This window comes from Pinus tabuliformis, chromosome 7 (genome assembly GCF_031772625.1).
Source record: "Pinus tabuliformis cultivar Carrire ecotype Pingquan chromosome 7, CPIR1, whole genome shotgun sequence".
NCBI lineage: Eukaryota > Viridiplantae > Streptophyta > Pinopsida > Pinales > Pinaceae > Pinus > Pinus tabuliformis.
The window spans coordinates 825,461,421-825,477,155 of NC_142293.1; the positions used below are offsets into that span (position 1 = coordinate 825,461,421).

The window sequence follows — 15,735 nt, forward strand, 5'->3', positions numbered from 1 at the left end:
GTTGGGAAATTCGAATAGCGCGTTTCGAGCCGGTGGCCATTAACGCTGCTTCTCGATTTTGTCAGTTCACTTGTTTGGCGTTTTGTTATTGTCAAAGCCTTCTCATTATTAAAAAGCGCAGCGTGCGCAGCATTATTTAAATAAGAAGGCAATTTGCCCATAAATTCCGTGAGATGGAATCTCAAATCTCTTCGTGAGATTCTTGTTTTAACACGGTTGTTTATATATTCAATTTGCTATATGTCGACATTCCAGAACTCGTCTCCAATTTTTATTTTTTCTCTCAGTCGCATTGCCCATCTGGTCACAACTGGAAATCAATGCATAATTCAGAGATCAAAACATACGTGCACCTGCTAGTCAAATTACTGGAGTGTAGCATTCAATGTCATATTTTATTTGTTTGAACTGGGATCCAATTATAAAGCATCGGCGGTGTTTAAAGTCAAAATATGATTTCTTCTATATGCAGACATAAACTTCCATTATGGGTTAAACCCCAATAGCTACAAAACCCTACTAGAGGTTATCTCTCCTCCAGTTATAGATTGTAGCGTTGATAATAGAAAGGTCTAGATATTTTTGTTTGTTTTTGGTACACGGGTGGAATGGGCTGTGTTCTTACCGGTAGAATGGGATGTGGTAGAATGGGATGTGCTCCTAGTAGATTAATTTTGACAGCTATCATTATAATTTATATATATATATGGCTAATTAGAATTTAAATCAACAATTTTTGGAGTGTTTTTATGGTTAACTAATTTACACCCAGTGTTAATTAAAATTTTAATCAAAAAATTTTGGAGTTTTTTAATAGTATATTTTATGATTAGCTAATTTATATTCCGAGATGATGACATAAAATCAATTCTAACAGCTATCACTATAACCTCAAAGCATACAAACTCTACTCCTCTTACATATAAAACTAATTAGTATTTAAACCAAGGATTTCCCAGAAAGTGTCTTAACAATACATTCTATGATCAACTAATCTACACAACTTACTAGAAGTTATCTATCTTCATGTTATAGATTGCCTAGTTGAGAATAGAAATGTCTAGATATTTTTGTTTTTAGTACACTAGTGGGAATGGGTTGTGCTCTTACTGGATTAATTTAGACAACTACAACTATACCCTGCCTGCCTGCATATTAATGATGCTCCTCCATACACCCTGCGGGCATATTAATGTTGCTCCTCCATACATAAGGCTAATTAAAATTTGAAACAACAACTCCTAGAAATGTCTTAACAATACATTCTATGGTTAACTAAAGTACACAACTTACTAGAAGTTATCTATCTTCATGTTATAGATTGCCTAGTTGAGAATAGAAATGTCTAGATATTTTTGTTTTTAGTACACTAGTGGGAATGGGTTGTGCTCTTACTGGATTAATTTAGACAACTACAACTATACCCTGCGTGCCTGCATATTAATGATGCTCCTCCATACACCCTGCGGGCATATTAATGTTGCTCCTCCATACATAAGGCTAATTAGAATTTGAACCAACAACTCCTAGAAATGTCTTAACAATACATTCTATGGTTAACTAAAGTACACTCAAAGTCAAGTTATCTATCTTCGTGTTATAGATTGCCTAGTTGAGAATAGAAATGTCTAGATATTTTTGTTTTTAGTACACTGGTGGGAATGGGTTGTGCTCTCACTGGATTAATTTAGACAACTACAACTATAACCTGCCTACATATTAATGCTGCTCCTCAATACACCCTGCTGGCATATTAATGTTGTTCCTCTATACATAGGGCTAATTAGAATTTGAACCAACAACTCCCAGTAATATCTTAGCAATACATTTCATGGTTAACTAATCTACACTCAAAGTTAACGAATTTACACTTAAAAATAGATGACAAAGAATCAATTCAGTCAACTACCACTATAATCTCAAAACATACCAATCCTATTTCTCTCACATACAAAATTAATTAGTATTTGAATCAACAACTTCTCACAAAAATATCTTAACAATATATTTTATGATTAACTAATCTACACAATATAATTAATATTAAAGTAAATATAATTTATTAAAAATAAATTAATACTCACTCTTTTTTTAATAATTTGTTCAATTAATTTCAATAATTAAATATTATAAATTATGAATTAAAAAATATTAAGTGATGTTTCCAAACTGGCTATCAATCCAATAAAAATTATAAATAAAAACTTCTCAAGATTGTATTGAAATTCAATCCAATATAGATTATAAATAAAAACTTCTCAAGTCAAACTTGAGAACCGGTTATCTTTCGTTGAATTTCATCAAATGTCCCCACCATATCGCCAACGTAACATTTCTTATTCACTTGATAAGAAAACTTACCGAATTAAATTGATAAAATAAAAAATAAATAAATCCAATAAAATAGATTGATTGGGGTTTGATTGATTGCGACCCCAATAAGAAAAAACTACCAAATTAATCTTCTGATATAGAGCCAGAAAATAATAACAAATAAATATATAAAATTTCATAAATTCAATAAAATAAGTTGAGCGGCAACCCCAAATCCCTTCTAACCCAAAGCATCACTTCCAGGTGAGACTAAATAAGGATTTTATGCACTCACATCGGTACTGATCTACAACTATTATAATCATATTATTATGATATAAGAACCCAAATGACAAAGACACCTCCTTGGCTTTGACTTGGCCCTCGCTAAATATTGCAACACATTCAAGAAAACTTGATGGCAATGTGAAACTGATAAAGAGTTTCTGACAGACAATCTATGGTCAAAATACAGGGATTAGTTTGGATCTTGTGGATCAAGGACGGTATGGATTACTCAAGATGAGTTACAGTCTCAGCCTACCTTTGACAAACAGAAGGGATGGCCTAGTATTCACACTGTAGCATGACATCACCGCCATATATGATCCATTTTTTTTAATATTCTTTAATAAAAACCTAACCAAGTATTAGGGTTGAAAATCTGCGTTCACATGGTGATTCCATTGGTTTGAAATTGACAGAAGGAGCAGCTGCTCATGTGTTTCCGGTTTTTTCGAGCAATTCCCACTCGCATGTCAACGCACAAAAATTTTGCAAAGAAGACAAAGGAACAGTATTTTGGACGGCCTGAAAAAGAGCCCTCCCTCCTTCCACCCATTACCCTTCTCACTCTGCTAGATTTCGGTGTCTCTGATCTGGATTTCGGCATCCCTGATCTGGATTTTGGACGAAGTCAAGCATTAAAACACCTCCTACCATACTATACTTGTATTGTTCCTCCACCCTTATGATATAAGGGAGGAATGATAACAGAACGATGGCTTTGATTGCTTCCAGTGAAGATTGATTGAATAAGGTATGTCTCCATACACATATTTCACATTATTGATGAAGATCTCGCTTAAATATCGCATCTCATAGCTGGATATCAATGTTTACTTTGCATTCGCTTGATTACAGGCTCTTGATTTGATGAGTTTATATGTTTTTGGTGTCTTCATATGAGCAGAGGTCCAGGAAGTAGAATGACCATATTAGACAAGTTTATATGCTAGTTCCATCCGGGAGATTCAGTATCTAGGGTTTATACTCAGGAGGTTTTTTTTCATACCAAAATAGGTTTTCTCAAAAACTGATTACTAGATTATTTATGTAAATGAATATTAAATAATAGTAACAATAATCTAATTTTAAAATCAACACCAAATAACCAGACACCAAAGACAGGACTTGTTTTAATTTATGGATCTTTGCAGTGTGATCTTTTCATAGATTATTCTTATGATAGTACTTATTGTTTGAACAAATATGCCAGGATTATCTTGTCTTTTACTTTATGAATCTTTGCATTGTATCTTTTATTAGATTATTATTATGATAGTGCTTATTGTTTGAACAAATAAGCCAGGATTATCTTGTCTTGTTTTACTTTATGGATCTTTGCAGTGTGGTCTTTTAATAGATTGATCTTGTACCTTCTATATACAGAAGTGGAGTTGGTAGTTATAAGATTTCATTGATTGCCACTACGTTGCCCAATATATTTTGCATTTCTAGTTTTGGTAGTTATAAGATTTCATTGATTGCCACTACGTTGCCCAATATATTTTGCATTTCTAGTTTTGAAACATCAGAAAATTTATTGCAGTGTTTAATACTAGATGATATATGAAGTCATCTGTACTAGATGATATATGAAGTCATATGTAGAGTTGGTAGTTATAAGATTTCATTGATTGCCACTACGTTGCCCAACATATTTTGCATTTCTAGTTTTGAAACATCAGAAAATTTATTGCAGTGTTTAATACTAGATGATATATGAAGTCATATTTATAGTCACATATGTTAAAAGATATTTATCGATCTTTTGGATTGCAGAAACCTGAACTAAGAACGGCATTAGTAAACCTTTTGGTTGAAATATAATTGTAACTAGTTGCCTTTTATATGTTACAGAATTTGTTCAAGGTTGTGCTTACCTATATAATATCAATGCTTATTTGAAGTTCTACAACATGTTTTAATAAACTATCTGGGTAAACTCCACAAACTATGTAAATTATTCAAATCCTTCTTTGTATTTTTCTTCTTTGTTGCAGGTATTACAACAAATTTTATAGAAGCTTTTGACCATTTATATTTTTTCCATCTTCATGGAAATGAGAACTCTGAAATAAAGTACTCCCTTTCATGTCTGCTAAGGACAGGTAAATCTTGTAAATGCTGCGAAATAAATAGGTGTTTAGTTAAAGGAACATGAGGGGTGTTTTGAAAGAATTATGATAATAACGTGTTGGATTCGACTCTCTTGTACAGGAAAACAGTTGAGCAGACAGTCATTTGTGAGATGACCCGTAGGCCAACAGTGGGGTCACCAGCTGCCTTAAACACCATAACACCATGTGCTGCCTGCAAGCTTTTAAGAAGACGTTGTGCTCAAGAATGCCCATTCGCTCCCTACTTTTCGCCCCTTGAGCCTCAGAAATTTGCATCTGTACACAAGGTTTTTGGTGCAAGCAATGTGTCCAAAATGCTCATGGTAAGGCTTCTTAGAACATTCTTTTAGATTTTTAGACTAATTGTACTGAGAGGATTTAGATGCAAACAAGGTTTCTAAAATGTTTATGGTAAGTTTTTTTAAACTAATGGTTACTATATTACCTTCTCATTATATTATATTTTAGAGTATTTCTAAAATCGGCAATAAAAGATTTTTCACTAATTGTATATGAACATATAAAATATTTTACAATTTACTATTTTTGTCTACTTATCTAATACAAAAAAACATGAATTTTCTTACAAAAACTATAGCTTTTATGCAAATATTTTGGGTAAAGAGCCATGGCTCCTGTATATTTTGACGATCAAAGAGTGATTCATGAGGTCTAATTCATTTTTCTTTATGTTTGGATTGGTAGGAAGTTCCTGAAAACCAACGAGCAGATGCAGCAAATAGCCTAGTCTATGAGGCCAACGCACGTCTCCGAGACCCTGTATATGGAAGCACAGGAACCATCTATTCATTACAACATCAGGCACAAGTTCTGAGGGTAGAACTCAATGCAATGAAAGCAGAGATACTGAAATACAAATGCACGGATCCAATGTCACAACCTCCAATGCTTGGTGTTTATAATGTTAATTCTGATGATTGCAAGGTCAACAACCCAACGGCCAGTACTGTTAATGCAGCTGACTATACCATAAAACAACGTTATTATTCTATTATAAATCACAACCGATGAGGATCAGCTGATAATCTCCCAGTTTGTTACAGCATATTCTCCAACAAAAGGACCAAAGTATTGTGAGCTTATATACCGTGATTGCCCAATCATAGTTGTGAAGTCAGATTTCATGAGCTTTGTGATTTTTTATTTATAAAATAGATTTATTAATTTGCTTCGCTTTAATATTTTTAAGGTTAAAATCATATGTTTTTTTTAAATGGTATATAAGTTATTAAAGGTTAAAATCATATGTTTTTTTTAAATGGTATATAAGTTCAAAGAATAATAGGTTACAACTCATAAAGTTTTCCCACTGTTTAAAAAAATACCTATAACTTGCCCTCAATCACCAGCTTGATGTACGTATATTTATTCTTTTCTAAACTTTCTGATTATGTTGAATTCTTGTGTGTACAACACACTTCAAATATAAGGTCTCATACAACTTATGATAGATCGTTCTATTCTTGACTGTCTGTTAGGAGGCAATGTGGGCAAGGGATAACTATTTCCATAATTGCATGGAACTCTAGTCAGAAATTTTCTTTAAACCACTCAAAATATGTGTATGCTTGATGTGTTAAATGTTAGCCTAGTGGGGTTAACAATGTTCCTATTTCGAAGGCCACATTTTGTGTTAGCATTCATTAATGTGTTGTATAGCTTCTTTTATTTCCTAGTTCAAAGGCCACCTTCAATGTTAGCATTCATTAATGTGTTGTATAGCTTCTTTTATTAATGAATTTAATATCTTTCTCAATATGTTTGGTATGTATTATTTTTTTATTATTTTATTTAAATAAATAAATAAATATATTATAAATATTTGGATCATTGAAAAATAAATTGGAATTACAATAATAAAAAGTAGGTCTACTATGTTTTTTTTGAAGAAGTCACATGTTTAAATGGAGAAGGGGTGTGTTTTTTTTAAGAAGGCACATGTTTAAATGGAGAAAGGGTAGAGCATGTACAGCTTCATAGACTTTATAATGAAATTGGTAAACCTTAGACTTTAATAGTGAAATGGTTAAGCCTTAGACTTTAGTAGTGAAATGGTTAAGCCTTATTAGAAAACTAATGTGGGAAGACACAATGAGAATATGAAAGGCTTCACATTTTTTACTTGAACAAATAAGAGTAAAAATACAAAGGCAATTAAACTTATTATGGAACTATGAGACATGCATTATGGTCTATGACATTATTATGGTATATTTTTCTCTCTCTACTCCTTTTGATGATTCCTCCAATGTGAAACATGAAATCACTAAATATATGAGTTAAACCATTTTCCTTCCTTTCCATCATGGTTTTAACACCTTCTCTTAATAGTTGTGGTTAGTTTTTTTAATTCTTTATTGTTTCTATATGTAACTAGTGGATTCCCATACTTTGCTACTATGTGGATGAATCAAGGTGAAATTAAGTGGCTACAACTTGGACCTATGGGGAATAGTTGCAATTTTACCTTGATAGTGTCATACATTTTTCATACAAACTTTGTTGAAGAAAAAAATCATCATTGAAAATTCATTAACTTGTAGTATGTAGTGAGGACTCCAAAATTCAATTTCTTGATCTTTGAACTAGAGGATTTTCAATTATAGTCTATTAGTGGTATTTTCAAGATCAACTACAAATTGGCTTTTTTAGGTCCCAAATTGTATATTCCCTATTCTAAAGCATCAATAAATTCATATAGAAATTATATAGATTCACTTTATATCATCCTCCCCACTTTGGGAGAATTTTTGCCATCTCCAAAAGTTTTTGTTGTGAAAGATATAAGGAAACAATTCCTCATCTTTCTCCATGAGTACAATTTGACCTTAATTGGTAGTTATCCCATTAATCCCACATAGAAAATCCATTTTGACCACTTCTATTAATTCTTATCTTCTTCTACAAAATGATATTTCTTCTCTACATCTTGTGCCAAATCTTGTATGGAAGGTATGAATAAGATATTTTCATCCTCATAAGTGTGGATAGCTTTTAGAGTTTCTAGTAAATCTATATTATTGGCTATCTCAAGGTGTTGATTTTCTTTCATAATCCCTATAACATTTCTTATTAAAGTGGGACTAGAATCTATATCTTACTTTCAATATTTTTTCAATGTTGATTATGTAGCCCTTCTACCTTTCTTGAGATTTATTTAGCTTCTCATAAACTTGCAGATACTATATCTTACTTTCAATATTTTTTCAACGTTGATCATGCATATCCTTCTACTTTTCCTGATATTTATTTATCTTCTCCTAAACCTGTAGGTGTCTCAATGTAATCTAATATATGAATTTTTATTCAATTTTTTGCATCACTTGATGCCCTTACTTCAAGGTGGTCCATATAATATACAATAATGATGATTGGAAAGATTCAAAACAAAATTCAAAAGGAAACTTAATTACACAAGTATGAACAACCATATCATAGGATTAATGATGTATATAAATCAAATGTTCATCCCAAGTCCTTGTATGCTTTTCAATGCATCCTCTCAAATGTTGAACTAAAATCTTATTCACCACCGATGTCTTCACATCTATCTAAGTCATTATGTTTCTTAAATTTAATATCCAAGTTTTATCCCATAATAAATTATAAAATGGACCAATAATTTTCTTTTCTTTTTTTGATAATAAATCATTTTCCTTCGTCCTCTTGGGGTAGCTCAAGTGGCGATGGCCATGGAATGAAGTCTCACTGAACCGGAGATCTTGAGTTCGAATCTTGTGCTACCCTTCCCTCGTAGTGGGGTGAATAATGGACATGTAAACTCAAAAATCGAAGAGTCCTACCAAGCTTACAAAAAAAATCATTTTCCTTGGAATCTTCAAGTGCACCCATGTTTTTTTCAAAAAATAAGCTTACAACTTGATTATCTATTTAATTATCTCATTTTTTACAGGAAAAATAATCAAATATATTATCATTAAATTGTTAACCTAGGTTCCAAATTCTTGTGATATTTTATGTTGTGTATGTGTGACACCAATTTTCTCATTTACTAGTAGTTTGTTTATCTTGCTACTAATAAATTGAAAATTCACACTTGCTAAAATAAACATGTTTAAATTGAAACACACATGCATAAATGTAAAGGTTGATCTATTGTTAGAACAATCTGAAGCACTCAACATGTTATTCTAATGGAGTAAGATCTACTTCCTTTTTGGATAGTGAACAATCTGCTAAGGCGTTCATGTAGTTGTGCAAATCACGGGTTCAAACCTCGCTTTACCTGTGTTGTGTTCTTTGGGGGTGGGAGGTTGCACATGGGGGTTATAGTGGCAGCCGATGGGTATCGTCCCTGCGTCACATGAGTACAAGAATCGTCGTGATACCAATTCCTCCATATACAAAAAAAAAAGAATAAAACACTATATTTAAAGTAAATTGCATCAATTAAATCAACTCACAGACTATACAAAAAAATTGTAAAACTAATATTTACATTAGAAAATGATCTCCATGAATTTGCACACTATCCCATTATGGTTAAAAATGTTTTCTCTGAGTGCCCTCTCCCTTGGAAAAAGAAATGGTTCCTCATACACATGAAATGTTTAACAGATTATTAAAGAGGAATATCTAAATTTGTAATAGATTTCACATTGTTAAAACATAATACTAAAATAAATAATTACATATTGATATTTTGCCACAAAGATATAAAAGTATATTTTGGGTACTAGATCTTTGAAAAGTGATACAGTAATTGTTTTCTAAGCGGCAAAGGATGAATTTGGAAGTCATAGTAATTTGTTATTGACCAGCCTTCATGAGTTGTAGCTATCCAAAAAATTTAGAACTCATAGGTATATGGAAAAATAGAAAAAATAGAATTAAACGTATAGGCATGTATAAATTGATATTTTAATAATTAAAATAGAAAAATGATCTTTTATTATCTTCTACAAGTAGCTATGTGGTTGGTAATGTCTAATTTATGCATCTATGGCATGCTAAATCTGGATCTCAAACCCATGGATCTGTAGAAAACATATTTGAAATATTAATTTGTGTTTGTGTACAGCAAATGGTTATGCACTCATTAACTCAAAGCCTCTTTAACTTGTACCTTGTGAACATGTGGCATAAGATAGGTAGAAACTATAGTTTATGGATCCATAGCATAAGAACTTGTTTCATTTCTCATGGGAATTTGAAGCAATATCTACAACATCTTGTCCACAAATGAGTCATTACTCAAAAATAAATAAAAAAATATGTACTTCTCCTAATGTTAATTATATATTCAAATGAAATTATAAAGAAATGCAATGGAAAATGCCTTAATCCTAAATCAAGCATTTAGACATTAAAAAGGGCTATTATAGAGTTATGATAGGAAAAAGGGATTTATAAATAAGGGAAATAGAAGGAAAAATATGATATAATCATGTCAAAATAATGTCTCATCATCTCCCCAACATAAATTGTTTCATGACCTCATGTAACACTATACCCCTATATCTATCTTCCAAAGTTGAATGAGCCAAGTTGTAAGGACTCATTTTGAATGATGCTTCCTTTTTTCTACCAATGCATTTGTCAATAGTTTTCATTTACATTGACTATCCAATAGAAAATTATGTTGATAAAATATATCAATATTTTTCCCAACATCTTGAAATTACTTAAACTAATGGTTGATCCATTTTTAAACTCTATAATAGATCTATAATAACATGATGGATCCATAGAAAACATTACAAGTAAGTTGCAACAAACATTGATGGTGATTTGAAATAAACATTACTAGAAAGTTGCAGTAAATATTAATACCTAACGAGTTACAATAAACATTAATTATGAGCTACAATAAACATTATTGGTGATTTGCAACAAACATTACTCGTGAGATGCAACAACTCCTATAGGTCTAATAAATAGTCAATTTCTCTTAAAGTATGAACTTCAAAAATCTCCTTACCTTGTCCCTATGTTTTAGTTATTGGTTTTCCTTCATTGTTAGTTCTTATGTAGTAGAAACTATGTCTTCTTCTCGTTGTTATGTCTTGTGGAGTAGTATCTATGTCTATTTATTCTATTATTGTTGGTTCTTCTGGAGTAGCAACATGGCCTCTTTATGTTTATTTTTATGTTGCAATAATGATTCTTCTTAATTTTGATTTTTTTGTAGCAACATCAATGATTTTTTATGTCGTATCTTATGTAGTGACATCAGTATCCTTCTTTAATCTAGTTGTCTTAATAGGTTTTGTAACATTAGTCAATCTAATCTTTCCCTTTTTCAAATATTCAAAGGCAAATGTTGGAATAGATTTAAATTATGGAAATAGAGTAACATGATGTCACAATCCAAATGTAGCGAAATTTTTATATTGAATCATAGTAATGATTGTGTGGTCATATAAGAATAAACATAGTCTGTGTCTCCCCCCCCCCTTCCCAACCCTCTCCAAATGAAGACGTTTCTCGTCCCTAGAAAAATGACAAATGGGAAGGAAGTAGGATGGAAGTAAAAACTAAAGAAGGCTTAAGTGACTTTTCCAAATACAAACCCATAGCATCCAATGATTCTAATAAATAATTAGAAAGAATAAATGTGCATGCACATACCTAAGAAGTTTGTGACATTAACAACAAGTATATGATATCCTAGGTATCTTTCTCTTTGTTGTCTTGACTAGTTATATAATGAATTCTTCACAGGCTTCCATAGCAAGAGTTTTTGTAGTGAACACCAATACAAAACTATGTAAAGGATTTTTAGTAATAATTCCACCTAGTTATAAGATCTCTTCATTGAAGCTTTTATGGGAGACTACTCATACAGTAGCTTTTCTTACTATAATTTCTTATGGGGAAGTAGTCTTTTACTCCTAGGGAGTTTCTTCAACTTCTCCCTCTCTTGTTGGTTCTTGTATAGTAGTAGTAGGGCCTTTTAATGTTGGTTCTTATGTAGCAATATTTGGGCTTGTAGGTTTTTTTCTTGTGTGGTAGCACCTATTTATTCTCCCTTTCTAATTGTGCCAACTTTTATAGCAATAGAATCCCTTATAGCTGGTTCTTGTGTGGTAACAACATGGCTTATCAATGTTAGTTCTTCTATATTAGAACTAATATTTTCCTATAAGCTTGTTATTTGTATTGTTTCTGTAGAAATAATGATCTATGAAGTGATACTAAAAATAAAAGAATAATATAGAAATTATAGCACATTGTTATATGTTGATCATGAAGGAAGTGTGTCTAACAAGATCAGTGGCAAGTAAGCATCAATAACAATTCTAGTCGTTTGATAGCAGCAAGCTCTTTGAAATCTTTATTTGACAACTATTAAAATTAGAAAGGTATCTCAACATTGTAAGTGAGTTGAGTTGCTTTATTGTATGGTTTAGGAACAAGTGGAGTAAGAAGTTGAGGAAAAATGTTGAGGAATAAGGATGATGGATCATTAACTCTTTGGCTTTTGTCGCACTTTTTTCTTATTTTTGTAGAACTTTTATTTAATTGTGTAGCATTAGATATTTACCTTTGTAGTACTTGTATTCACTTTATCTCTCTTCAATTGTCTTGTACTTTGTTCGGTATCTGCAAATTTATAAAAAATCTTCGCGGTTTTGGTCAACAACTTGAAATTTTCTATAACCAGTTCCTAAGAACTTGAACTTCAAACTCAGCATCACATTATATTTCATTTGTGTTTTCTTATATGTCTTGGTGACATACTATTTTCATAAAAAATTAGTCACCAAAGGCCACTCCTTCATGGATTGACCTTGATTCTTTTATGACCTAAAAAATAACACTTCTTCGCAATAAAAGGTGAGATTATGCTATAAGATACATGTAAGGAATTTATTCTTTTAACAAGAATAAAACATAACTGCAAAAAGGTACATATAAAACAAACCTAAAAATAATACATTAAACAATTTTCATTTTCAACATGCTGAGAAGTGGCCATCCTAGACTACCTAGTAGTGTTTTGATGATAAAATTTTTGTTTGATGTCCAATTATAGTACTTCAAAGAACTATTAAAGTAGATTTTGTTCAGACAAAAAATGTAGGACACAGGACAAGAGGTACAAACATTGTTAAAAAACCTGTAACACCCCCCCCCCCCCCCCCGTTATAGACATTTTTGTGCCTTACAGCTCTAAGCATGAAATGTCCATAAACCAAGGGATCCTAAGTCCCTAAAAGTGTTGTTCTGGCCCCTAAAGGAACAAGGTCAACAAATTACAGCTTCTCCCAGAAGTTCTCCACCAGAAACTGCTCAGAATCAGTCAAATCAGGATCATTTCAGCTGCTTCACTAGCTAGCTGTGTTGCATAGCACCCAAGTACACTAGCTAGGTGCGTTGCAACGCACCTAAATGCACTACCAGGGTGCGTTGAGCGGGAAATGACAAATGGAAGTGTCATTCCGTGAGGTGGACAGACAATGGAAGCTTCCAAAATCTTCCCCAATGACACTTGCCTCACTGAGTTCGACCAAGGATGAGTAAGAGGCTCTCAGTCTCCAAGTGGAAGCAAGAACTGACAGAGAGAAGCCACTAGTCAAATCATAAGCTGACTCATCCTCTTTGCATACATCTATATATGGATCCCTCATCCCAGAGATCCAGGGGCTGGAATTTTGTACATTGCAGAGAATTGTTGTTGGTTTTGAGATAGAGATCAAAGTATTGGGTGATTTATGCTTTGTTGGAGGTGAAGAGGGGATTCCTTTGCTGGGGGGTTGATGCTGGATCAGGAATCATCGGTTGTAACTCCTCCTGGACCTTCTTGTTATATCAATAAAACTATTTGAGTTTCTCCTACATGCTTGTGTATCAATGATGTTTGTTATATTTGCATGTTTAGCTTAAATCTGATCCTAAGCTATTTATGAATATAAATCCATGTCTTTGTGTAGTTTTCTTCTTCTGTGATCTTGCAGGAACTTGGTGAAGCTAGGCAAGTAAGGGAGCAGGTAGCTGGAAGCTGTCAAAGAGGAGAGAGATTGGATCAAAGGACTAGCGCAAGACACAGGTTGGTTCATCCTATTCCTCTTCATTTATAGTTCATAAAGAATAATACAAAATTAGTTTTCTCTGTTTGTTTCTAAGGTACTGTCACACCTTAGTGGGATAGGGTCGTTCTGAATAGACACTTTTCCCGTTAACAAAATGGCGACCATACTGGGGATCGTGTCTAGTTAGTTTGTTTGTGTTTCTCTTGTTGTTTGTTTCATAAACACAGAAGTAGCAATCGAACTGCATTTGCCATTATCAAATGCAAAGTAGACATCTGTTGCTTCAATCCATTCACTGGATTTGTTTATGATTTGAACAGATGATTCACAAATGATCTGATTACCCTTTGTCATAGCTCTTAAACCTCCTTTAAATCCACCCTCTGATTTTGCATTACTGATTGCTTTTACTCGGCCAGGAACCATAGATTAAACTGCAAACCGTGACCCAGAACCCGGATAGAATTCTCGTTTCTGCCCCAACGCAGGCTCTGTGAAGAGATTCTGAATTTCAACGCAGTTCCCGAGAGGGCTACCTGCGCTGCAATCAAGTTTCTCTGTGTAACAGGTGCGCTGATCAGCCTAGCCCTGTGCAGCTGAGGTTCTTTGCTTCATTTTTTCAGTTTTGTCTCTGATTTTGCAGCCTGTGATCAATGTGTGTCTGTTTAAAAACCCCTTTTCTTTGCCTTAATTCCGCCTCCTTTGTACAAAAAGACTTTAGATGTTCTTTGTGTGTTTGTTACATCATTTACAATTTTCCATTGAAAGAGTAGAATAGTCATACTGTCATCCTTTGGTTTAGATCTATCGTAAGTGTCGATTTTGATCTTAGGAGAAAGTTTATTTGCTGTTGACAGTCGATTATGCTTTTACTTTTGCCTTTGGTTTGAATTTGTGACTTTCTAGTGTCGAAACGAGTATTTATTTCAAAATCATAAAGTGTCGTAATCTTCTCTACCTTTTGATTTCGAAAAGAAGCTTGTTTATGTTTGTCACTTGAAAGCAAATTCAGATTTGTACATCAACTTTCTTTTTAGGCATCAATATTAAGAAAGTGAAAACAAATACATGCATATGTGCATTTGCATATTGATAGTCTGCTTGGCTTGATTTAGGAAAAGTGCATTTACAGTGTGCTCTTTGCTCTTTGAGAAAAGATTGTGTCTTTCTTTTCCCTTGTAGCTAGGATTTTCATTGCTGAAAAGAGATAAAAGTTTGCTTATCATCTTTAGATTGCATTTTAGGAATTACATCTACATCTCGTGGTGATCCAAAAAGGCAAACTTCTAAGAAAGATCAACTTAAAATAAATTCAATGAATCTAACAACGCTTTGGAACTTAATGCACAACATTTAGAGGTCTAGGCTAGAGACGTATTCCAGCGTCGTAAAGCCTGGTAACTGTTGTCCTCACTGATGGTTGGGTGATTCCTCCACTTTGAGACGATAAGTGCCAATACGGACTTGTGCTCCCATGTACCGTCGAGTATATATTGGGAGACCCCTATAGGCTTAAAACCTTTTATCCATAGGAAGTTGTGTCGGCCGCCCTACTGATCGCAATGCACCGAACACAGCATTCGGGAAGATTGACTGCCGTACCGTAAAAAGTATTCTGCAGTTTTGCGATTGGTTTGGTACTCCCTCTACCTAGATCTCCAGAGCAGTCCCTTTCGTTCCTTTCATACTCCTTAATAGAAAAGGTCCATCTGAGCACTTGTCACTTCAGGCTCATTAAAAATCGAAGGAGACTAGAGTCATCTTTTGTTTTTTCTCGACTCTTTAAAATTGAAAAAACAAGTTGTGTCAAAGCGTCTAAAAATTTATTTTAAACGGAATATTCATACCCTTTTCCTACGTTGATCTTAGGTTGAGAAAATGGGGTCTACCAACCAAGGAATTCCCCTTAGTGGAAATCCTAGTCCCTTCTCCTCTTGGGGAGATGTTGGTGCACCCCATATGGCCACATTGTCGCTTCCAGGACTGGAAATTGGCTTGCCAGT

General features: G+C 33.2%; 1 protein-coding gene across 2 annotated transcripts; it reads left to right on the top strand.

The window, feature by feature from the left end:
• Positions 1-2,983: 2,983 nt before the first annotated feature.
• On the top strand, positions 2,984-5,904 carry LOC149250160 (LOB domain-containing protein 15-like). Of its 2 annotated transcripts, XM_089456401.1 has the most exons (4): positions 2,988-3,352; positions 4,599-4,706; positions 4,816-5,038; positions 5,421-5,904. In XM_089456401.1, exons 2-4 carry the CDS (start codon positions 4,690-4,692, stop codon positions 5,745-5,747), a joined length of 567 nt encoding a protein of 188 aa, XP_089312527.1. In that variant the 5' UTR covers positions 2,988-3,352; positions 4,599-4,689; the 3' UTR covers positions 5,748-5,904. The 2 variants fall into 2 exon arrangements, with proteins under 2 accessions (XP_089312528.1, XP_089312527.1); XM_089456402.1 differs by lacking the exon at positions 4,599-4,706 and having other exon boundaries at positions 2,984-3,352.
• Positions 5,905-15,735: the final 9,831 nt, after the last annotated feature.

Excerpts from the sequence above, each read along its gene's own strand:
- LOC149250160 (XM_089456401.1), top strand. Across the intron at positions 5,039-5,420 it reads ATGTGTCCAAAATGCTCATG|GAAGTTCCTGAAAACCAACG; the intron begins GTAAGGCTTCTT and ends TTGGATTGGTAG.